This window comes from Gallus gallus, chromosome 27 (assembly GCF_016699485.2).
Source record: "Gallus gallus isolate bGalGal1 chromosome 27, bGalGal1.mat.broiler.GRCg7b, whole genome shotgun sequence".
Classification (NCBI taxonomy): Eukaryota; Metazoa; Chordata; class Aves; order Galliformes; family Phasianidae; genus Gallus; species Gallus gallus.
The window spans coordinates 2,255,724-2,280,800 of NC_052558.1; the positions used below are offsets into that span (position 1 = coordinate 2,255,724).

Genomic DNA, 25,077 nt, shown 5'->3' on the forward strand with positions numbered 1-25,077 from the left:
CCTCGCCAGCCACGCTCTGGCTGTGCCACACACGATCTGCAGCAGCAAACAAAGGCTCCCGGAGCTGAGCTGGCAGCGCTATTAATTTTTCACCAGAAGAAATCTCACATTAAAAATAGAAAATCTCTGATGGCAAACTCTGCAGTGGCGAAATTCAAAGCAGACCGTTTCACTGAGCTCCTTGATGTAGAAATCAGTACTGATCATTACTGCCATCCGCTGCTCTGTTTGGAGGGGAAAAAAGGGAAAGAAAAAAAAAAGGAAAGGCTGTGCTGTTGGAGTCTGCTTTAGCATGCAGTGAGTGCTGACAGAGCAAGTGACTGCAAGTATTTATCAACGAGCCTGGAGCCGAGGTCTGGGAAACATTGCAGGGGTAATGCATTACTCATGAATGCTGTGCTTGATTCTGGAAGAGTTGGCAGATGCCATGTTCGTAACAGCCGTGCGTGTGATCAGGTTTGGGTAGATGCCCTCCAGCTGCAGCAGGGCAGTGCCGGAGCGGAGTGGGGTTGCTGGGCTGCGTGTCAGCATGGAGCTGCTCATCGTCATGGCAGAACTTTCTGGATCTTCATAGAATCACAGAATGATTAAAGTTGGAAGAGACTCCCAAGACCATCAGGTCCAACCGTTGACCCATTCCCATTCAAAGAATCGTTAAGGTTGGAAAAGACCTCCAAGATCATTGAGACCAACCATTGACCCATTCCCATTCAGAGAATCGTTAAGGTTGGAAAAGACCTCCAAGATCATTGAGACCAACCATTGACCCATTCCCATTCAGAGAATTGTTAAGGATGGAAAAGACCTCCGAGATCATCAAGACCAGCCATTGACCCATTCTCACCATTCCCATTCCAAGAATCATCAAGACCAACCCCAGCCCATCATCGCACACCCACTAAACCACAACCTCAGCCCCTTCTTAGCATTGCTGCAGTCCTGGCTCTGCTCACATCCTTCCCAAGCGTTTCTGAAGAGTTCTCAGTCATCTCTGCTCCAACAAGTGCTGTTATTTCCTCTTTTGCAATGGGCAAAGTGGTGCAAAAAGCCCATGCCAGTTTCCAGCCCAGTGCACCACTCCCTGCAGCAGGGGGATGAGTTGATATAATGTTGGCTGCTGCCTGGAGCAGAAGCAGAGCAATGTGAGGCTGATGAACTGCGGACATATGGGGAGTATTGGGGTGGTGGTAAGCTTTAACAATCTGGCTGAATGGGGATGGATGCAATCTGGCAGTTGCTGCACACCCCACCTCTCAGCACTCAAGCTGTGATGTGCAGTTGTTTGTTTTTGTCTGTGCTGTTCCATCTCTCCATGGGCCTTCATAGAGGTCTGTCAGTGCAATGAGCAAAGGGCATTTGTCTCCTTCCAAAGGGCATGAATTGAGGGGGGGGATTCCTTCCTGCTCCAAAAGTGGAGAGCAAAGGGGAAGAGAGCAATGAGAGGGAAATGCAGTGAGCCACGGATGGCTCAGCGTCCTACAACCGCATCTCAGCCCTTCTGCTGTACCAACTTTCCTTCTGTCCCTTTTGTTGCTGCTCTGCCCAGAGCTTTGACAGTGCAACCACATGTAGGCAGCACCTGGGCTTGGTGTTCTCTCTGGACAGAGACATGCAGATAAATCCCTGTCCTTTTGCAGACGTCTGCTTGCTGCAATGCTTGCTGCCTTTTGGCCAGGCTGAGCACTTTCTGTTTTACCAAACAGTGATGAGCTAATAACATTCCCTGTCCTTAAAAGCCCTTCTCAAGCCACAGCTTATATAATGTTTGGTTTTGTTTGGCTTGAGGGAGTTTGGTTGCTTTTATATGGAATCACATTCTTATTTAGTTCCAGGAATTAAATGGGTTAAAAAGGACTCCCTTGAGGGTACCCAGGGGCTTATGGAAGAATCTGAACTTCTTCTCTGCCCTCAATGTCAGGGCTAGGAGTTGCTTTGCTTGTTACGGTCTGCATATTTGGCCACATCAGAATTATTTCTCTTTTTTTTATATCAGATAACACTTGGGAGACCTTGGAAAAGCCTCACTTGCTCCCAGTTCTTTGCAGGCAGTGGCAGTGTTTGCAGTAGGGAAATGCATCTCCAGCTTGCAAAGGCCTGGGTTGCTTTCTTTAGCAAATGCAGTCTGTGGAAAGGTTCACAAAGAGTGTATTTGTTGGCCAACTCAAGAACCCTGCAGCTCCCGGAGCACCGAGCACAGAGCGTAGTGCCTTACAGGACCTCCAGCAGTTGCAGCCCCACCTATAGGTGCCATTCTCACCCCAGAATGTTTGGCAGCACTTCACTTTTTTGCACTGTGTTTCTATGCCCATACGGAGAATCAGTCCTTTGAGTGTCTGAGATGACACTGCCGTCTTCCAACGCCCTGAGGTGGATGTTTGGGCATGGAAAGGTCAGCAAAGGCAACTGAGCCAAGGCAGCTGGTGTTTCTGTTACTGTGTTTTGTATTAAAGGATCTCTGTGTGTTGCTTAGCCCATTTTTTCAGGTTGTCAGCCTGGCAGCTCCTGCACCACAGCCTCTTTGCTACTGCAAAAGGGGAGATTGCATTTGGAAGAAGCTTTAGTGAATGCAGAGTTGCATCAGTGTGCACAGGAGAGGTCACACGGTGGGGAGTGCAGTTGTCATTTAAAGGCCATTTTTCACAGCATGGATGTGCTTTGAATCCATCGGCGGTGTGCTCTCCAAATTAGGGTCTTATTCCATAGAATGACTTTAAAAGCAGCACCGTGGCTTTCGTGGCATCATTCCTTCAGCACTGCTTAATTTATATCTGCTCGCAGAGAGTGTATCGTTGCTGTTATCTTCTGATGATCTGGTTTGACTTGCAAGTGGTCACCAAGTATTAAATACAAGGGAAGGGGATTGGAGTTGGTGGTTTATAGATGAGAACAAGTCCAGCTCTGTCTCCCAAAGGCTTTGCTCTCCGAAGCTCTTTTGTTGGTACAAGGCTTTAAATACCGACGTGCTCCTTCTTCTCTTTCCAGGAGTGGCCACACATTGCTTGCCTTCTGGTTTTCCCGTCAGGAAGGAAAACTCAACCGACAGCAAACGATCGAATTGGGACATCACATTCTCAAAGCACACATTTTTAAGGTAAGGAAGACAAAGGTTTGCTCCAACCTCGTCCCGGTTGCGTGCAATCCACCAACACCAGACCGCTGTTTGGTCTGTCCTTGTTTGAGGGCTTCTGTAAGAGATGTGGTTTATTAGATCTACAGAATTGGCAGCAGCATATAAGAAATTCTTGAAAGTAAGCTAACAAGGGTTAATCAGCGAGGGAAAGGTATGGTCTGTCTCTGTGGGCTGGAGATGGGCACAGGATGGTGCACAGTGCTGGGAGTGAGGCTGGGACCCGATGGTGTTCCTTCTTGAGCACAAACATCCTCTAACAAACAGTTTGGGAAACATAAACATGAATGTTTGAGTGTCTTAAAGTGACCAGCAGTCCTAACAGGAGCACAAACCTTATGAGGAGCAGCTGACGGAGCTGGGGTTGTTCAGTCTGCAGAAGAGGAGGCTCAGGGGAGACCGTATCACTCTCTGTAACAGCCTGAAGGGAGGTTGTGAGCTGGGGGTCGGCCTGTTCTCTCCTGTAACAGTGATAGGATGAGAGGGAATGGCCTCAAGTTGCACCAGGGGAGACTGAGGTTGGACGTTAGGAAATGCTGTTTCTCCAAAAGAATGGTCAGGTGCTGGAATGGGCTGCCCAGGGAGGAGGGGGAGTCACCAACCCTGGAGGTGTTCAAGGAAGGTTCAGGCGCATTGAGGGATGTGGTGTAGTGAGAACTATAGGTGAGAGGTGGACAGTTGGACTGGGTGATCTTGTAGGTCTCTTCCAGCCTTGGTGGTTCTTTGGTTCTATGTAGAAACCCAACTGGGAAGCGTGGCATGGATGGGAAGGGCAGGAACAGAAACGCTCAGTCATGATACAGCAGGACCCAAACTTCAGGAGAACAGATATTTTACAAACCAAGCAAAGACGTGCTGCAAACAGGTTGCCCAAGGAGGCTGTGGATGCCCCATCCCTGCAGGCATTCAAGGCCAGGCTGGATGTGGCTCTGGGCAGCCTGGTCTGGTGGTTGGCCACTTTGCACATAGCAGGGGGTTGGAACTGGCTGAGCATTGTGGTCCTTTTCAACCCAGGCCATTCTATAATTCCATGACTTGCCCAGATGTCCTTGTCATTGTTCTGGTGATGCCAATGGCGTTGGGTGTCTTAAGTCCCTAAAGGCTCCATGTCATCTTCTGTGTCCCGCATTAATACCTGAGCATACACGTTTAACCGTGGTTGGGATTTCTGTGGTGTGATGATGTGATTACCATCAGATGGCTGTTCGGAAGCCATGTTCACTCCCTCTTGTCCTGATGGTGACTCAAACAGCTTATTTGTGGGTTCGACAGTTTTGAAACTATTTTTGAATTATTTTAACCATTCGTTGTAAAATTATTTTCCCTTTCCCCAGTTGCTCTAGGCTGGGTTTGCTGAGATTTAATATTGACCTCCGATATTGTGTATCTCAAAAGCAGTGCTCAATGGTTGCTAAAATTCCTCACTGCTTTTTCTGCCCTGAGCTGAAGCAGCTCTTTCTCTCTCCTTAATTCCCTGAATTTTGAAGAGAAGAAGCTTGTCACAGAGGTCTGTAAGCCAACCCAGCAGAAGCTTAGGTGAGGATCCAACTCTGAGCATCTTCCCTGGGATGGAATAGACCCCACTGTCTGCTGATGGCATTCATCCTGCAGCCCCATGCCGCAGAGGGGCTTCCAAAATAGCAATAAATAGAATAAATGACCTCACAGCACTGAGGAAGCAGAAATCAGGGCTTGTGTATCATGGCAGAGCTAGAGATGGCTGTGCAGTTTCCATGGAAACGGCAGAGTTAATGGTAAATCAATAGCAGAACAGCACTGTAAGGGGTGTACCCACAGCACACAGCACTGCTGGACACTGCTGTCCGTGTGCTGGGGCTGCAAACACATCCTTCTGTTGTGGATCTGTCTGCTGGCACGTTGGTTACAAAGCAGTTGTCCCCTTGGTAGGAGGAGGGAAGCTTGCTTATGAGTGCTCACACATGCCAACGGGAAGGGTTGGAGGCAGTCTGGTGTTAGGTATGGAAATGTGAAGGCTTCCTTAATTTATCCTGTTGTGAGCACGTATTGTCATCTAGTTTAAGTGTGTGAATAATAGGGAAACTCTGTGAATCAGTTCTGCCAAAATAAGATGTGCTTCATACAAGAAGAAGAATAGAAGCATGCCGTGCTCCTCAACACAGCATCTTCTGGGGGAGGTGAGCGGGTTTGGGCTGCTTGCAGCTTCATCCTGCCTTGCATAGACCTTGCAGATGGCTGCAGCAACTTTGCACGTTGTTTCCTACAAGCTGATCGATTGACCCTAAAGGGCAGATGTTGTGCATCGAGATCTTGTGTCTTAAAACACCCAGAAGGATCAGTGTGGTGTGGTTTGGGGTACCTGGAAGCAGCCTCCCATGCAGAGCGTGGGGATCACAGTTAAATTGGAGCAAGTGTGGTTACTGAATTAATCCTGGTCTGCCAAGCTGGGCTTGTGTTGTGTAAAGGAGAGGGCTTGGATCTATGCTGTCTTTTCTTTTTCATAGGGGCTGAGTAAAAAAGTTGGGGTGTCTTCCTCCATCCTGCAAGGGCTTTGGATCTCCTACAGCACTGAGGGTCTTTCCATGGCTTTGGCATCGCTGAGAAACCTCTACACCCCAAACATCAAGGTACTGATGAGGGGAGGGGAGAGCTGGAGGGGCTCCGGGGCTCCCATGAGGAGCTTCCACCACCCCACAGCACGAGGAGGAGGATCTTCCTGGCTTTGATGGATCTGCTTAGAAACACACAAAGGGCTCTGATTTCAATTCCTGTGTTGCTCTGACAGTAAACTCATTGCCATCCATAGCACTCAGCTAACAGGAGCTTCCCTTCTGCTCTGCAGGTCAGTCGGCTGCTGATTTTAGGAGGTGCCAACGTGAATTACCGGACCGAAGTTCTGAACAACGCCCCGATTCTGTGCGTGCAGTCCCACCTGGGTTACACAGAGATGGTGGCTTTGCTCCTGGAGTTCGGTGCCAACGTAGATGCTGCTTCTGAGAGCGGCCTCACCCCCCTTGGGTACGCTGCTGCTGCTGGGTTCCTGAGCATCGTTGTGCTGCTGTGCAAGAAACGGGCCAAGGTACGGTGACTCCCTCTGCTCAGCTCTGCTGAGACCCCCATCTGCAGCACTGCATCCAGGCCTGGGGCCCCCAGCACAGGAAGGACGTGGAGCTCTTGGAGCGGGTCCAGAGGAGGGCTACTAAGATGATCAGAGGGCTGCAGCACCTCTCCTATGAGGAAAGGTTGGGGGAACTGGGCTTGTTGAGCTTGGAGAAGAGAAGGTTCCAGGGAGACCTCATTGTGGCCTTTCAGTACTTGAAGGGAGCATATAAACAGGAGGGGGAGCAGTTGTTTATGAGGGTGGATAGTGATAGGACAAGGGGGAATGGTTTTACATTGAGACAGAGGAGGTTTAGCTTGGATATGAGGAGGAAGTTTTTCCCCCAGAGGGTGGTGACACACTGAACAGGTTGCCCAAGGAGGCTGTGGATGCCCCATCCCTGCAGGCATTCAAGGCCAGGCTGGATGTGGCTCTGGGCAGCCTGGTGTGGTGGTTGGTGACCCTGCACATAGCAGGGGGTTGGAACTGGATGAGCACTGTGCTCCTTTTCAACCCAGGCCATTCTATGATTCTGTGACCTCCTCCAACAGCTGGCATACAGTGTTCCACGCTCAGAGCATGAGCTGCAGGCAGGAGATGCCCTGCTTACTAAAGAACATCCCCTATCAAGTGAACACAGCATGCTGCTGTGGAAGGTTTGCTGCTTAAAAAGCATCTCCTGTCCAAATGTCACATTAGCACCAAAGGCAAGCAGCTCCGGGCAGTCCACTGTGGGTGTTCTGGAATGCAGGTCTGGTGCACGAGCTGCCTAATTGTGCTGCACTAACAGCCTGCTGAGGTCTGTTGTGGAGAAGCCCTTCAACCTCACAATGCGAAATGGCAGCGCTGCTTTTGCAGCACAGAGCGTTCTTTAAATACCTCATTGAGACACATCTTCCAAAAACTTCTATCAGACTTGTCCTAGAAAAATACCCTTTGTTTAGCTCTCTGGTGAGCGTTTGGAGATCTAATTGGGTGTAATGAGTCACGTTTGAATACTTGGTTAGAGAAGAAAGTTGTGCTGCTATTTGAAGTGAAGCCTCCTGGAAACAATTAGTGGTTTCCCTATATGGTTAGCTTCAGTTCAAAAAGCAAAACGTGGGTTTGTGAAGCTGCAGTATGAACGTCAGGGCGACTGAGGGACTTCTCAGACCTTGCCCTGTTGCCTCTTATAATGTGAGGACAGGAGGAAATGGCATTATTTAATGTCACTTCTGCTGGGATATTTTAGGAGCGGAGTGAACCCCTGGCACTTGTTGGGGAATCTGCTCCTGCTCTGAGAACAGGAATGGTGGGGATAAACGCAGTGCAAAAGGCTTGCACAGGCTTTCCTTGAGTATCCCAAAGTGTAGCAGAGAAATCCCAGCTGGTGTAATCTGGTGAACTGTGCCCCATCCTGAGCAGCCGAGCAGAGGAGCTCCTGCAGTGCTGCGAATGAAATCAGTTTCCCATTGACTTCTGCTTGCATCGGGTTCACATCAGGGTGTCGTGGCTGCAGCTGAGGCACTTCTGTCTCCCTTGAATGAATCCTGAGATGGTATCTGGGAAACAAGCTGCTTTCCTTTGTGGATTTGGGGAAGGGAGACGACAGCGTGTGTATGATTGCAAGAAAACACAATGGCTGTATTTCAGGACACAAAGGGAAAACAGTTTTGCAGCCTTTGAGTCTGAAGACGACCATAGTAAAATGTCAGCTTAGCCAAAGCAAACACTTGTGGCCAAGAGGATGCCTCAGCCCGGGGCAGTGCCTATGGGAGGGCTGCTGTCTGCTCAGGGAAGGAACCGTCACCAGAAGAGTGCACATTCTGCACACGTGGCGATTCTGAAATCAGGGCTGGAAGCTGAGCAGGAAGGAAGATGTTTCACCCGAGGTTTGCCTTCGCTGCATTTCTGTCACCTTCTCTTTTCAAGGTGGATCACTTGGATAAGAACGGTCAGTGCGCGTTGGTCCACGCCGCCCTCCGAGGACACCTGGAAGTGGTGAAGTTCCTGATCCAGTGCGACTGGAGCATGGCTGGGCAGCAGCAGGGGGTGTTCAAAAAGAGCCACGCCATCCAGCAGGCCCTGATCGCTGCAGCCAGCATGGGCTACACGGAGGTAAGGCTGCCAGCCCATCGCTCTCCATGGGACACCAAAGGTTAACCATACCAAGCAAGGGGGGCTGGGAGGTGGAGCCGTCATTGACTTGACTTTAGATTTTGCTTTTGTTCAGTGTAATCCATACAAACGTAGATAACATGCTCAGATCAGAGGAGCTAATTAAAGAAAGCTGGGTAATTGCTATTAGCTTGAAGTGACTGTGAGTCGAACCAATTAGAAGCAGATGTGACTTCAAAACCACACAGATCTGCACGCTGACATCATTTGTAACAGGGTGCAGAACTTTGCAAATGAGATTTTCCCCCCACACCATAGCAGTCACCTCAGGAACTTACAAAAGCAATTTCATGTTTGTTATACCCTAAATGCACGTGGCTGCTTACAGAATATACCTCAGGTCCCTGCTGGGAGGTGCTTGCAGGCACAGCTATAAGCTGATGATAAACTTGCTGAGTTTTCCAGCTTTGGTGATGGAAAGAGTGTTGTGTGTGTCTATAACTGATCCTAATCACTGCTGGAGCCACTCCAGAGTCCTTGCAGGGATCTCTGGGAGAGTATTTGCTGGAGCTGAGGGTTCCAGGCAGAGATGCTGTGCCTTCTCCTCGGTGTATTCGGAGCAGTTCCTGTTAAGATGTCAGCAGTTTATCTGGAATGCACTGAGGTTTGTGAGCTGACATGTCTTTTTGTTTTAGATTGTCTCCTACCTGCTCGACCTTCCAGAAAAAGATGAGGAGGAGGTGGAGCGAGCGCAGATCAACAGCTTTGACAGCCTCTGGGGAGAGACAGGTGATTCCTGCAGATCCGTAGCTTGTCCTGCATGCTTGTGTTGGTATTTATAGGCTCCTGGTACACCCCTGATCCCTGCTTTGCTCTGACGGAGAGGATCCCTTCCTCTGATTTCACTTCGGGTGATATACATGTGCCAAGCTGCTTGAGTAGACAGTTGGGCTTTGGGAAATCCTGAGCTTCTGCAGCTCCTGCTGCTGGCGTGAAGCGTGGGGCACACAGCAGCTCTGACTGCCAGCCCACTGGTTTGAGAAACATCCCACATTAAGTCAGATGGATGCACACTGCTGCCCGTTCCCTCTTGATACTTGGCATATTTACTCAAAGCACCTCCATTCTGCTCTCCCCTTGGCTGTAACACGCAGCACTGATTGCTAAGCTATCCATTATTTAACACCTGCTAGTTAAGAAGAAGTCCTCTGCGCCGTGCTCTTCTCGGTGCTCACAGTCTGACACAGAAGCCCTCCTTTTCTCACTGCTCCCAGAACAAAACCAGCCATCCCCCCTTTCCTCCTTACACACACACAAGTCACGCTGCCATCTCCATTTCTTGAGCTTTTCAAACTTGGCCCTGCTGGCTTTTGACTCCGGTGACCTCTTAAATATTACCCGCTGTCTCCTGCACTCAGGTCACCAATCCACTTGCATCAGTGCTCCTGTCGAGCTGATGCACTGCGGTGCGGTCCCTGTCTGGGTGAGAGCTCTGCCTTCAACTCCATCGGCTCTGTGTAACAGTGACATGCTTTGGGCTGCAGGCACTGCTGTGCTGGGCTCAGGTTGGCTGCAATTCAGGCAGGGAAGGGCTGGGTTGTGGTCTGAGCTGACTGGGACTTGGTACTTGTGAAAGTACAGTGCTGGAATGGATGGAGCTTGCTGGGAAGTATTGCCTTTAAATGGCAGAGGGAGAGGAGTGAGGTGTCCCAGCATGGAGTGGAGCACAGGGAAAAGCAGCAGCTCACTGCACACACAGCCACACAGCAGCAAGGGCATGCTGTCTTTATTGGTGGAAACAGTGCCACAAATGTACAAATAAACCATTTAAAAGTGCCCCGAGGGCATCACAGAGCAAAAAAAAAAAGAAATTGGACATAGGATTCTTCAAGTGAAATGATGGAGTGTTGGCAGTTGGTAACAAAACAGTGGCATTTTTATAGGTGAGCCAATTTGTAACCCCAGGTCAGAGATGGCTCATCCAGAATGTGCACTGCTGAGCAATGGTCCTGCTGCAGAAGGGTAGCAGATAGAAGGTGGTCCAGATGGCTTCAGAGTTTGGTTTGAAATGATGGAGATGTGTCCCTGCAGTGTGTCCTCAGAAGCAGCATCGGGCAATGGAGATGCTCTTCTTGGGTTAGGATAGCCCTGGTTGTCTGGATAAGCTGGCAAAGCCTGGTGGAGAGCCCTGCAGCTTTCCCAGCTGTTCTGTGGCTCTGCTCTTCCCTGCAGCTCCACCTCTGCAGCTCACAGCCATCCCATTCCTCCTCTCTTTCTGCTCCCAGCGCTTTGCTGCATGCTCTTCTCCCTGCAAAATCCCAGCTCTTCTCTTCCCTCACATCCGGGTGGCTCTGCTGTTCCCAGTCTGCCTGCTGCCCCAATGCCAAAAGCTGCACTCACATCTAGAAGGGATGGCTGGCAGCGCAGACTGCTGATGTGCAAACAGCACACAAACTGGGAGGCTGTTAGAAATGAATCCCCACTTATCCATTACAACAGCTGTGGGTAAGGTAGGAAAAGGAGCAAAACTGAGCCAAGCACCAAAGGCAGCAGTGCCTCCTTCCATCACAGGTAAGATGTGTTCCTATGGATCTCCAGATTCCCTTGCACGTTGTTCTGTTTTTATTTCCCCAACAGTAAAAGGGAATTTAGTTTGCACTTGAAGGGAAAACACTCATTTCCACCTAAAAATAGCAGTCCACTCTAAAAATCCGAGTGGGATCTTCTCTCTCTTCTGGTCCTTGTTGCTCGTGTGTCTGATGTGCCATAGAACAAAGCCTGGCTCAGTGATGTCAGCCTGATCTCATCCCACGCAGCGCCAAGTTACGTCATGAGGTCAGGAATTGCTGACAGCACAACTCCAGATGGATCGCGTGCCCCCGGGACGGGGCTCCCATCAAACCCAGCACAAAAGCATCTCAGTCACTTGTAACAGCTCCACCAGGGCTGGAGGTGCAAGAGCAGCAATACCGCCTGTGCGTGTCCTGCTGCCAGCCCCTGAAACGGATCCACAGCGCACTGCGATGTAATGATCCCTTCTGCAGATCACCTTTGTTCCTCTGTAGGAAAGCAGCACGCTTTGCACAGCAGGCACTGTGCTGCAGCACATCCCTTCTGCCGGAGAGCCGACGTCCTCGTGATGGAGGGCGGATGGAGTCAGTTTGGGTTTTGCTGGCTGTGTTTTGGGAACTGCAGCAACTGTTTCATGGCATCTATGCCAAGGTTTGGTTATTGCAGGTTGTGATAGCATGGCATTCCGTTCTCCTGGAAGAGCTGCAGTGTAAACTCTCCCATTTTCCAGCTCCAGTCTCCTCTTGCTGGCTGGGCTCATTGGGCTCAGTTCTTCACACCAAGCCATCAGCTCTCAGGCAGCAAAACTTCCAACCAAACCATTTCTCTCATTTCCTCTCATCTCCTTTCCCGGCCCTTTGCAGTCTTCATGCAGCAGAGTGGAAGTTGCGGGGATCAGTGGTGGCTCCTGCAGGCACATCAGAGTGCATGGGGATGTCAGCAGGTGGATGCATGCACCTGAGGAGTGCTAAAAGCTTATGGAAGTGGGTGCTTGCAGGAGGCTTCCCGAGGTGGTTTAATTGAGCTTTGGAACTGGGATGGATGAACTGCTGCCACAGCACTGCAGGATGGGGGAGTCCAGCAGAGCAGAGCTGAGGAGGGTATGGCTACAGATCCAATCGTCCTGTTCCAGTGAAGTCTCTTCCAAAGTCTGTTCTGTGATGAGCACAGACTGTGTAGCTGCTTTACATAAACCATTTTGACGTGAAATACCTGAAATTAACCCACAGCATTTCAAGTGCAGGCAGGTTTAGAAATAGAACCCCAAAGCCCCGCGTGCTGATGGCTGTGCCATGCACATTGCTCACACTCCTGCTATATTGGTAGCTTACGTTTAAAACCCACATGGATCTGATTATAGATGTTGCAGTATGTTCTGCTCGTGGTATAGGGATGATTTTTCTTTTAACTCTTGCTGTCTCTCAACTCCGAGCGAAGAAAACTCGAGCAGAATGTGGAACAGAAGACAGAATTAATTAAATCCCCCACCATTAACGGTGATGCAGTTGGAAACCCATCAACACCTCGTAATCAGCCGTCCCACAGAAATGTACTTCAGAGAAAAAAACAAGCGACGTCAGTTTGAAATAGACTCCCACCTTCTGCTCCAGCTCCCACCGGAGGCAGTGCTGAAGTGTACAGAGAGTGGGGGGGGGGGAGAGGGAGGAACTGAAAAGTCTAAAATTAATACCAAAGACGAGGCAAAGGCAGGTCCTGCACTCGGAGCTATTTGCAGGTTGGATGTGTCTTTCTGAACCCAGCCTGACTTCTTGGGTTGGCAGAGCAGAGTTGGACAGGGGAGGAGATATCAGCTGTTTCTTCCCAGCCCACTGAAGCTGAGAGACCATAGAATCATAGAACCATAGAATGGCCTGGGTTGAAAAGGAGCACAAAGCTCATCCAGTTCCAACCCCCTGCTATGTGCAGGGTCGCCAACCAGCAGACCAGGCTGCCCAGAGCCACATCCAGCCTGGCCTTGAATGCCTGCAGGGATGGGGCATCCACAGCCTCCTTGGGCAACCTGTGCCAGTGTGAGATGGTTTGGTTTTTGCACAAAGACCGTTGCAGGTGGGGTCGGTCCTGCCCAGAAGGAGCAGCCAAAACGAGCGTTTTGCATGGAGAACATCTGAGTGCATAGAGACCACTTTTGCTTTCCAGTTACTCCAGAGATCCGCAGGCTGACATAAAAAATCCCCCATCCAAACAATGCTGCTGTGGGTTCATTCCAACAGAGGAGAGCCCAGAGCTCTCCGCCTTCCTGCCAGGAAGCTGTCCCTGATCCGTCCCCCATCCTTGGTTGGCGCTGCCCATTGGGGGCTGTGGTTGGGGCACCATGGAGCCATCGTGGCTGCTCCCCTCACTGCCTCCTCTCTCCCCAGCGCTGACGGCGGCGGCGGGCCGGGGGAAGCTGGACGTGTGCCGGCTGCTGCTGGAGCAGGGAGCTGCCGTGGCACAGCCCAACCGGCGTGGTGTGGTTCCACTCTTCAGCGCCGTCCGGCAGGGCCACTGGCAGGTGAGCATCCCGTCCCACCTCTGCCTGGGAGCTGGGAAATGCAGCTCTAATCCCAACGTGCAGCCGGGGGCTGAGATTTCATACAGCCGTAGAATCGTTAAGGTTGGAAGTGACCTCTCAGATCCCCAGGCCCAACCCCAGCCCACCCCACCGTGCTCATATCCACCTCCCTCAGTGCCACATCTCCGTGTTCCTTGAACAGCTCCAGGGATGGGGACCCCCTCACCTCCCTGGGCCGCCTGTGCCAACACACTGCCACTCTCTTGGAGAAGAAATTGTCCCTAATTCCCAATCTGAACCTCCCATGGTGCAACTTAAGGCCATTACCTTTCATCCTGTTGTTGGAGACCGACCCCCTCCTCATTACAGCCTCCTGTCAGGGAGTTGCAGAGTGTGAGGTCAGCCCCCTTCCAGCTTGCTTTCCAGGCAGGTTTGTGAAACCCTTAAGGTGCAGGGACCACTGTGGACCTTCTGAGCTCCCATCTCCTTCCAGCAGCTCCTCCAGGTGTGCCCTCACTTTGTGTGTTGCAGATTGTGGACCTGCTGCTCACCCACGGCGCCGACGTGAACATGGCAGACAAGCAGGGCCGGACACCACTGATGATGGCTGCGTCGGAGGGACACCTGGGCACGGTGGAGTTTCTGCTTGCACAAGGTTAGAACACGTGTTTGGAGCATGTTGGGGTCTGCTCACAGCAAGTCCCCTCCCAGTGCCTTCTGCATTTCCTCAGGGATGGGGATTGTGGCCCCATTGCCAGATGGGGCGGTGGGAGAGGTCCCCATCACTTTCCCAGCTGTTGGAGAGCACAGTTGTGGTCGGTGTACTCATCTTGGCCGTCTGTTTTGTTTTCTGTGTTTGATGCTCAAAGCCCCCAAACCAGATAGTGTGTAGGAATTACGATGGCAGCGTATGAGAGGTGCTTTGGGCACTGAGGGCAGAGTGTGCCCCTGAGCTGAGCCTCCAGCTTTCCCCTCAGACAGAAATCAACGAGCGGTGCACCTGAACTGCAAGCAAGACCACAGAGTGATGCTCAGCCCCAGGGCCGGGGCTTGGGGCGTGTTATCACTCCCATTTTCATTGCTAGCATTGCTACTCATGGTTTTGACACCCACATGAACAGGATGGTAAGGCCCTAACATGGGAAAGGATTTGGTGCATTGGGTGTTTTGAAGATGCTGCGCTCTTCAAGTCTAGAGCTCCCAGATCCACCTTGCTCAGTGCTTCCAGTGTCTGATAACTGCTTCGCTCAGAGTCATTCAGTCAGCAAGAATGTATTTCAGTTTTGCTCATTTCTGGTGCAAATCACCACGTTTGAGGTGATGCGGAGCAGCACGCTGCCTGCAGCCTGTACAGACACCACTATTTCTGTCCTTCCTTAAATGCAGGCCAGGGGGAGGTGTGCAGCCCTGCATGGGGCTGTGACAGCGATCACGGAGCTGAGGGTCCAAGAAAACAAAGCCATAAAAACCTTTTGTACTTGAAAGGGACTGTTCATTAAACACCACTAAATCTGCCTTAACACGTGGTCCTGAAAAGTTAGCTCGAGCCTGGGCAGGGTACAGTGATATATAGGGTATGTTAATTAAAATGGCTTTAACAATCCTGGTTAATGTTTCATTAGAATCAAAGCGTGTGAATCATAAGCCATAAGCAGTAATTAGAGTGTTGCAAAGCAAATCTTGTTTGGCTGTACTTGATTAATGCAGTCAGCGTTTGTAAACACTTTTTATTAACTGAGTTGCAGTCCTCAATCAACTTGAAATCCAGACTGGTGGAGTCACCTGCTGCTCTGAGCACCTGGGAGGAGCGGAGCTCTGAACCATGAATTAAACCTCCCTGGTTGTACCTCTGCCAGAGCAGCTGTTGGTCCATTGGCTGTTGTATCCAGACAGAACCTTTCCCACTGCAGCAGGGGTCTGTCCTGTGATGGCACCTGAACCCAATTCCCCTCCCAGCTTTCTGCTTGTTCCATGTCCTTAATGCTGAGTGGGTCAGAGACCCCTGGGGAATGCAGGATGCATTAAGGAGGAGCAGAGAGGCACACAGAGGTTGTGCTGGGAGCCTGGCTCTGCTGTGGCCCTGTCTGCTTGCTGGGACCTTCAGTTTGGATCACTGCATTGGTGCCCTGAAGCCTGAGTGTGTCACTCTGTTGTGTGGTGGCTCTTCCCTTGGACTGGGGAAGCAATGGGAGGGTTGGGTGGTGGTGCAGCTTTCCAGCTTTCCCTCTTCCTGCAGGAGCCTTCTCACCTGCTCCAAAAGTCAGGGGGGGAAAAAACAACAAGACAACTGAAAAATATCCCAAGTTGGAAGGAACCCATAAGGATCATTGAGTCCAACTCATGGATCTGCACAAGAGAATCGTGGAATCATAGAATATCCCAGGTTGGAAGAGACCCATAAGGATTATTTGAGTCCCACTCATGGCTCCACACGGGACCACCCAACAACAAAGGACTTTGTTTAATTGCAAGAAGAAAGCTGGTACAAATGAGAAGGAACGAAATGAGGTTTATCCTTTGTAGTGGAGCAGCAGTTGGCCTCAGGTAGCTGGGGATCGTCTCAAGAGCTTTCACAGGAGGATTTGTGGGTGCCATGTGGGGCAGCGTTACAGCGGGTTGCAGGAGGTGAGGAGCAGTGTTGTCAGCAGAGTGCCACCCCAGCACACCATGCTGTGCACGCAGCAGACAGAGTGTTGGGCTGTGCTGGGAGCTCTAGCTGCAGATTTCTGAACATAATCTCCAGCAAACGTTCACGCTGTTTTGCTCCTCCACAAACAAGATGGGCGAGCTGGAAGACAGAGCAGCTCACTGTCATCTGGGCAATGCGTGCTTCCCAGGGATGTGTCAGCTGGGATGAATGGGAAGCTCAGGACGTTCACATTCCTCCCCCACTTGCTAAGCTTTCTGGAGCCAGGGAGAAACTCATGCTTGAGAGTTTACCTACAGGAGAAAAACACTGCAGCAGCGATTCAAGCCAACCTGCTGGCAGGAGCATCCCGCAGGTAGGAACAGCTCCTCGGAGCAGCAGAGCTGATGCAGATCTCTTCTGCATGCTGGAGAGCGAGAGCCCTGCGTGTGCCATGGCAACAGGAGCTGTCTTCGTGCCACGCAGAGGAGTGTTCACTTCATGCTGCTGTTCAAATCACGTATGCGGATCCATATGCCGTGTGAAGCAATGCTGACCCGTTGGTATGGCAGCGCAATTTCTGCATCCAAGAAAATGTCAAGTTCCCCCCTCCTTGGCTTGCAGTTGGCAGTAGTTTATCCCACAACGTTGTATTTATGTTGGGTAAAGTTCAGGGAGAAATACTGCTGGAAATTGTGTCGATTTGGGTAAAAGGGGGGAGAGCGAGGAGGGGGAAGTACGTGCTTTTGGGGAAGAATGGGGGTGATTTAGTTCCCCTGGTACGCCGCGATCTGCTGAAGCAGCAAAATGGCCCTCATCTCTGACTCACAAAGGCTGGATTAAAAAAAAAAAACACCACCAAAAAACAGTTAAAAGGAAAGATTGACGTCTCAGCTGAGGGATGTCAGATCCACCCTGCTGCTCAGGGTCTGCGGAGCGAAGTGTGAACAAGCTTGCAGCTCGGTGTGAATAAACCTGCTTGCACAGCTCGTGTCAGTGCATTTGGAGTTGTGATGGAGGGTGAGCTACAGACTGGGGGAAATGCTAATAAAGTCATTAATAATTACATGTATCATTCTCTAAAAACAAGCTGTCATCACTGTGTGGAGAGTTTCTGATGGTTTGTTGTGTCATAGTGCTTGCAAGTGAGCTGCCACTTGTCCTTCCAGGTGCCTCCATTTCTCTGATGGACAAGGAGGGTTTGACAGCCCTCAGCTGGGCTTGCCTGAAAGGCCACCTGGCCGTGGTGCGGGCCCTGGTGGAGAACGGGGCGGCCACCGACCACGCCGACAAAAATGGGCGCACACCACTGGACCTGGCGGCTTTCTATGGCGACGCGGAGGTGGTGAGTGGCAGAACCAAAAGGGCAGCTTGCCTTAACCCGTCCGAGTAGTGCTGCACAGCTTGGTGTAGACAGCATGGCTTGGTGTAGCAAATCACAGGGTCATAGAATGGGTTGGGTTGGAAGGGACCTTAGAGATGGTAGAACCATGGAATCACAGCGCGGTTGAGTTGGAAGGGACCTTAAAGATCGTAGAAACATGGAATGGTTGAGTTGGGCTGGAAGGGACCTTAAAGATCATAGACACATAGAACCACAGTACAGTTGGACTGGAAGGGATCTTGAAGACCACGGACCCATAGAATCACAGCACAGTTGAATTGGAAGGGGCCCTGAAGACCAGAGACCCGCATAACCACAGCATGGCTGGGTTGGAAGGGACCCCAAAGCCCCTCTGCCCCACCCCCTACCATAGGCTGGCTGCCCTCCACCAGCTTAGGCTGCCTAAAGCGTATCCTTGGCATTGGACTCCTCCAGGGATGGGGCACCCACAGCTCCGGGCAGCGCCAGGGCCTCACCACCCTCTGGCTAAATATTTTCCTCCCAACATCTGACCTAAATCTCCCCTCTTTTAGTTGGAGCTGGGCAAGCTGTTGCTGGATGTCCTTCCCCAGCAAGCTGACGGCTGGTTTGCCATTGCAGGTTCAGTTCCTGGTGGACCACGGGGCCATGATTGAGCACGTCGACTACAGCGGGATGCGTCCCCTGGACAGGGCGGTGGGGTGCCGCAACACCTCGGTGGTCGTCACCCTCCTGAAGAAAGGAGCCAAGATAGGTAGGGCCTGGGGGACACTTGGTCAGCGCTGTGCGGGGGCACTCGGAGTGAGAACCCCGACCCGGAGGCAGCCTCAGCCCCACTGCTGCTTCGTACCCCAAAAGCAGCCCCGAGTCAGGAGTGCCGCGTTCTCTTGTTAAATTGGGATGTTTTATTGCTGTCGTATCACGTAGAGAAAGTGAATAAACAACTGTTTCTTTGGCAAGGTCTTTCCTCCGGTAATGCCTTTTCTATCTCTACTAGTCCGAGCCGACAGGCGTACTGTGTCCATGCATTGCTGTGAGCTGCTGCCTTCACTGCTCTGTATACGCTTCAGACCTCAGTGTTACCTGCACTGCGCCACGCAGCCGCTCACGTTGTGTTTTCCTGTGGAAGGGGATTTTGCTGGTGCATTGGCTTCTTTGCTGCCTGCCTCTCACAGCTGCTTTTTTCCTTTCTTTTTTTTCTTTTTTTTTTTTTTTTCACCTTCATCCATTTTTTTCCCCTCTCTCCTACAACTTTTTGTTTTCTCCTTTCTTTGAAGGTTGTCAGACGTTACCGAGTCGCCCACGAGGTATATCTCATTGCTGTCAGCATCAGCCTCGATCTGATAGCTTTGTCAGCCTTGCTTTCTCCTGTTTGATTTAGCCTGCATGCGTCCCCAACACCTCTAATCTTTTAATTTACCTCACCTTTGAATAATTTTTTTAAATGACTGTTGCAGAGAATAACTTGAACTCAAAAACTAACCAAAACGTACTGAATCTACTGATAGAAATAGCGGTGACTTATTCCTCCCCCACACTAATGAGCTGTCCCCGGATTTTGCCACCCCAGTATCAGTCAGATAACGATGCTCTGCATTGGGTCCCCTTGTGCTGTCCCACAGCACCTCCCTGCACAGAGCATCCCCAGCTCAGCACTGGTTTTTAGCTAGGATTTGCTACTACACCCGTATATATACCCATCAATTCACGAGCAAATTACGTACTGTTACTCTTGGTGTAACCGCTTGGATTTGCCCTTCAAACGCCTCTCACTCCCCCCACACTTTGCCCCACCCCAGTTCTGCAAACAGCACTGCCCTCTCGTGGAGATGGCTTCCAGCATTTCCCCACACGGCCGTGCTCATTAGTGCCAGCGTTAATGACTGACTGCCAAGGAAAAGCCATTGCAATGTGGATCCCGTTAATTTTAAGTGCAAGAGGAATTGTCAGCTCCATCACTGGGAGCTCTCTGCTCTTTGACCATGCCACAAGTTGTTCTCTCCAGCAGAAATTCCCACCCCAGGATATTTTTTCCACCCAGCTTCCTACCACCCTTGCATTGTATGAGTTTTTTACCCATCATGCATCCTGTACACTGCAGGTCCAGCAACATGGGCGATGGCCACCTCCAAACCAGACATCATGATCATCCTGTTGAGCAAGCTGATGGAGGAGGGAGACATGTTTTACAAGGTGAGAAGAGTTTTCTTGAAGAGACAGGGAAAATGCAGCTCACAGCATGTATTTGTTCCTCCTTTGATAGCAGTGTGAGCAGTGCTGCTGCCTTAAAGCCTGCGGGATTCCTTGTGCTGCAAACTGGCTTTGGTTAGTGGGGTTGGGCAGGGGGAGGTTGAATGCCAAACTCCCTAACAAAGCTGAAGCAAAGCCAAGGCTGTGTGCATTCTGGGCTTGAGCCAGCACTTCATTTCCTCCTTGAGAACACCAGAACCCAAGTGCTTTCCAGAGGTTCTCAGTGCTGATGTCATCGCATCAAATCTGGCAGCGTTGTGGTTACCTAGCAGCTCTGTGCTGTGAGCAACAGGGCAGCATAGCCCAGAGAAACCTGTGAAGGAAAAGGAACTTTCTGTGATGGAAACAGACACAGGTGGCTTGTCGTTGTCCTTTAGCTTGTGGGATGTGTTTTACCGTTATGGTTAGAGTTGCTTTTGCTCCTTGTGTATTAAGACCTGGAGATCAGCGCACACACACAAAAATGTGCAAGTACAACAATGATTCAGTGTGAGGCTCCAAGGGTAAAGCAGAAAATATGCAAAGCTGGCATTGCGACTGCAGTTATCTGCCAGAGATACGTGATACGACTCCGAAACCTGAATCTAAGAGGTTTTAAAGCTTACTGCTCATAGCTGCAAAACTTCTGTCTGGGTCACCATGAGTCGTGTGCGTCCCAGATCCCATTCTGCCCTCTTTCTCTCACTGCAGCTGCTATGGATGCCCCCCTTTAGGGCACAGATCCCGAAATAGCAAGGCTGAGTCACCTTTTGAAGGTGACTGTTGCGTCCCAATAACGATAAAAGGAACCCAACTGACAGGCTTAGATGTAGACACCTAATTTCTAGACATCTGAACTCCAGGAGTTGAGTCCCAATCCATTTGTCCAACGTCAGAACCACATCAGCGCCGTAACACTTATCTTTGCTATTGCTGTTACACCCAAAGAGCAATGCTTTGTGTTCCTTACCCTCCCTGGTGCTTGCAGAGGTTTGAGTCAGGACGGAGTGGTGTGGAAGGCTCATTGCCGGAGTGCTGCTCCTCAGCACCATGAAGTTGCACTGGATATGCACTGTGTGGCTGCTGAGGTGCACAGCATCAACCTCTGATGTTGTTGTTAGTGGGGTGCCAGGAGTGCATCTTCCTACAGGAGGGATGTAGGGTCCTCTGCAGAGCTGGCTTACTGTTCGCCCAGCTCAGAAGTCCATTTGTCCATAAACCAGAGTTGGATCAAGTTATTAAAACAATTCTTGCTGAGTTTCCCACTGCCTGAGAGTGGGAGAACTCAACTTGCACATGGCATCTGCATTTCCAGATCAGATACTGGACATGCTCTGGCTTTCATCTCTAGAAAACAGCTAAATAATGAGATCATGTTACTCTAGAAAACAGCTAAATAATGAGATCGTGTTACCTTCACCGCCAAAACACCCGTGGGTCTGGCAGTGCTTTGCAGTAAACTCACCCAAAGGATTTGCTTTGACACGTTCTCCTTCTATCAGAAAGGTAAAGTGAAGGAGGCTGCCCAGCGCTACCAGTACGCCCTGAAGAAGTTCCCCAGGGAAGGCTTTGGGGAAGACCTGAAAACCTTCCGTGAGCTGAAGGTGTCACTCCTTCTCAACCTCTCCCGATGTCGAAGGAAAATGAATGTAAGTCTCCCTCCTCTGCGCAGTGCACAGAGCCCCTCCTGCAGCCCTGCCCCGACCTCCACGGTCTCCTCCGTGTGCCCCGGTTGTCCTTTGCAGAGCACGAGCATTTTATATTGCCAGAGGAGCAACGTAATGATTGAATATGCATCTCTGGTGATGAAAAATTCATGGCTGTGTTTACAGCGTTTTGAATTTTTTATCACTCCCTTTTGATGGTGATGTGGATTTGGGGGGTGGAGGCACTTTTCACATTTCTAGGGCAGTAGTGAGGGAGGAGGAGCCAGGAGATGCTCTCCTTGGAATGCTAATTAATTTAAAATGAAGGAGCATATGCTTAGGGGGCCGATGCTTCCCCAGGGCAGTGACTCATCTGCAGACACCCCCACTCGCTCCCTCTCCTCCCAGCACTGCCGTAGCACTGTCACTCCCTGCTCCAATCCAGCAGCATCTATCTAGTGACAAACCTCAGCAGCACGTCTGCTCTCCAGCACGCTGCCACCTCCCCCTTGCTCTCAGACTTTCACCTTCACAACTTTGCAAGTGTCGGTAGACTCAAAAAGTGATATCTCCGCCAGCGATGATTGCATGGGGAGGGAGGATGGGATTTTGTGGTACCTTCATTGCTTTAAGCTCGGAGGGAGACAGATGAAAAGCAATGAAATCTCAGCGCTGGTGGAACAAACAGCACGGTTTTCAGAGGTGTGAATGTTCTCCTGAAGCAAGGCAGCCCCCTGCTAAGCCTGCACATTAAGGACAAGATCCCCAGCTTACTGCTCATTGCGTCATCCCAGGGTTTGTGATGGAAACTGGATGCTTGTAAGCAGTTGTGCAGTTTTTGCACCTGTAGGTTGGACCATGAGAGTAACTGCCTCTTGCCTACACATCTGCTTTGGTCTGTTAGGTGGTATTTCTTCAGTAACGGCTGCTGAAGGTACAAACAAAAGTATTCGCCACAGACCAGACTTGAAAATGTTCTCCTGTAGGTTCAGAAGTAGGAATCTGATTGAAGATGTTTGCATATTTTGACCAAAGTGCAAAATGTCAGCCTCTGGCCCACGTCTGAGAATCGGACAGACCCCCATGGGGTGAGGCAGCTGCTGCTCTGTAGCCTCTTTGCTCAGATGAATTGCAGTGGCAGCTTCTCCCAGCGGTGCATCCCCATAACAAACCCCAGCATGGACACCTTTGGAGAGATTAAACCTCACCCTGGCTTTTTTTAGGGTACACGTGGCCTTATCTGTCCCTTCACGGCTGCTCGGGGCAGGGCAGTGTGGTGTGCTTATAAACTTCATTTCTAGTAGGGTGGGCTTTGCTTACTGACAAACAAGGGGTATTCTTGCCTGCTTTCTGCCATGACTGCCATGGGTTGGAGCCCAAGTCATAGAATCATAGAACAGCCTGGGTTGAAAAGGAGCACAGTGCTCATCCAGTTCCAACCCCCTGCTGTGTGCAGGGTCACCAACCACCACACCAGGCTGCCCAGAGCCACATCCAGCCTGGCCTTGAATGCCTGCAGGGATGGGGCATCCACAGCCTCCTTGGGCAACCTGTTCAGTGCATCACCACCCTCTGGGGGAAAAGCTTTTTCCTAATATCCAACCTAAACCTCCCCTGTTTCAGTTGAAAACCATCCCCCTTTGTCCTATCAAGTCAAACAGTGAGCATTCAGTTGAAGGAGATCCCCTTCACACCTGAGCTCAGTGCTGAGGATGGGCAGCAGGGTGTGAGCTGATCTCGTGGCATTGCCACTCAGCATCACATCTCCATCCTTCACTGTCACACTCTTCCTCCCCACTCCCAACAACATAACGTGTAGGGAGAGGCAAGGGGACAGTGAAATAGTGGCCCAGGTGGGAGATCTTTGCCAAGCAGGTCCTGTTTGTAGCTCCCAAGGTACCAGTAGTCCCTTCCTTCATTCACAGCTTTATTCAACCCCTTTCAAGTATGTCAGTGTTTCAGAGTGGGAAGCTGAGGGCCTGGGAAAGGTTTCCTATCTCTTCCAACTGTGGAAAAAGAATCCTTCATGAGATTACATTCCAGGCTCTGATACCAGATGTTTCCTCAAGACTGTAGGTGGTTGGACAGAGATTGCATGTTCCTGTTGGGGACACAATGAGAACAGAGCTGGTGGCACACCGGCCTCTGGTGGGTGCTGACAGCATCCAGCAGCGTGGAAAGGGCTTTGAGTCTTTGGATGTGCCAGCAGAGCACTTTGGTTATAAATGCTGTGGAATCCATGTGAAACATTCCCGTACTGTCAGTTTTTCAGAGCTAACGTGCAAAATATGTCTATAATAAGTTTGTTTTCTCCCAAGTTTGTATATGTTTCCATTTTTCTGTCTATTCAATGACTCACCTACCCCCCTGTTGTAATGACAGGACTTTGGGATGGCGGAGGAATTCGCTACTAAAGCACTGGAGCTGAAACCGAAATCCTACGAAGCTTACTATGCAAGAGCAAGGGCCAAACGCAGCAGCAGGTGAGGAGATGGAGAAAGCTGAGTGCATGCAGCTCTGTGTGAGTGTCCCCTGTGTGAAGAAGTGGCAAAGGAGCATTCCCTCATGAGATGACAAAACTGAGCATAAATGTTTTCGAGCCGTTCATCTTAGCTGAACTTTGAATGCTGTGCTGCACTGGGAGCCTTTACAACAAGGCTGGGGGTGCTTTTAAAAATATACTTCAGTTCAACCTCAGCTTGGACTCGAAGCAAAATGTGATTCACACTGTGTGAAAGGGCAGGCTCCTGCTCATCACAGTGCTTTTGCCTGACCTTAAATCTCCCTGCCCTGCAGCACTCCTTGCAGGGCAGAGCTGGTGACCCATCATGCAGTGACTGTGCCAGCTGTTGTACTTGCGGCCCTCGAAGCACTGGGCTGTGCAGTATGGCCTTTCTGTGCATCTGGAGCCCATGGCATTCCCATGTTCACCCCCTGGAAGTGACCCCCTGTGGGCTGCCTGCTCCTCCTGCACTCCATGTGTGCGGTGCAGCCCTGACCTTCTGCTCTGCAGAGGAGCCCTACAGCTGAGCCATGCTGACCTCGTGCCTTTCCTTTCATGGCTTTCCTCTCCATTGTTTCCAAAATGCTTTAAGGAAGCTTAAGAACTGGGTTCCAGATTATATCAGCCCCCAGACATACAAGCATCCTTTTCTCCCCAGCTCTCTCCAACAGAAACCATGATCCCTTCTGCCCTTGTTTGCTTCCCTGTTTGTGCAGCACTCCTGAGGTCAGCACACCAGGGGAATGAGGCTTTTCCTCCTTGCACCTGGATTCCAGTGGGCTGTGCAGAAGCTCAGGCTGCTGCTGGGAGGTGCTGGGGAGTTTTTCTCTCCCTGTGGTAGAGCAGCAAACTGGGCTGTTGGCACGTCTAGCCTGGGGAGGGGATCATCCCCCAGCTCACAGTCACAGATGGATGGTTCTGCTCCGAAGTGAACAACGTCCCTGTAAATGACAGCCCACCTCCCTAAACCCCACCCCCCCCATTACTCCTCACAGCCTTGCCATTGCCACACCATCCCTGGGGGGCTGCAGGTTTGCTAACATGGCTCAGACCCTTCATTCTGCACAAGTTAGCCAAATCCATTGCAGAATTGGAGAGCCAGCTGAGCCTGAAGCACTGCCCCTGGGAACCCCTGGGTCCTGCAGCCAGCTCTGACGCTGTGTGTGCTTGGCAGTGGGCAGAAGCGACGTTTTCATTGGCGTCAGCAGCTGCAATTCCATCAGAGCTGCACTTGTTTACAGCTACAGTGAGCTCAGCTGCTTTGGCTTTGCCTTTGCTAACACAGGGCAGAGCGCTTGGTGGTGCAATCAGTCAGCCCATAATG

General features: G+C 50.8%; 1 protein-coding gene across 15 annotated transcripts in view; it reads left to right on the top strand.

Annotated features, from left to right (window-relative positions):
• The window catches only part of TANC2 (tetratricopeptide repeat, ankyrin repeat and coiled-coil containing 2), a 173,824-nt gene that overhangs the window by 141,625 nt on the left and 7,122 nt on the right, over positions 1-25,077 (top strand). For 13 of the 15 annotated variants that reach the window (XM_004948525.5, XM_015299383.4, XM_015299382.4 and 10 more), the window contains 13 exons: positions 2,983-3,091; positions 5,611-5,733; positions 5,949-6,185; positions 8,118-8,303; positions 8,999-9,092; positions 13,253-13,386; positions 13,918-14,041; positions 17,182-17,357; positions 17,997-18,129; positions 18,653-18,682; positions 19,477-19,568; positions 21,107-21,253; positions 23,633-23,733. In XM_004948525.5, the coding sequence (XP_004948582.2) occupies positions 2,983-3,091; positions 5,611-5,733; positions 5,949-6,185; positions 8,118-8,303; positions 8,999-9,092; positions 13,253-13,386; positions 13,918-14,041; positions 17,182-17,357; positions 17,997-18,129; positions 18,653-18,682; positions 19,477-19,568; positions 21,107-21,253; positions 23,633-23,733 (1,686 nt within the window). The remainder of the gene's footprint in view (positions 1-2,982; positions 3,092-5,610; positions 5,734-5,948; positions 6,186-8,117; positions 8,304-8,998; positions 9,093-13,252; positions 13,387-13,917; positions 14,042-17,181; positions 17,358-17,996; positions 18,130-18,652; positions 18,683-19,476; positions 19,569-21,106; positions 21,254-23,632; positions 23,734-25,077) is intronic. The other 2 variants (XM_015299380.4, XM_015299386.4) reach the window with 1 other exon arrangement.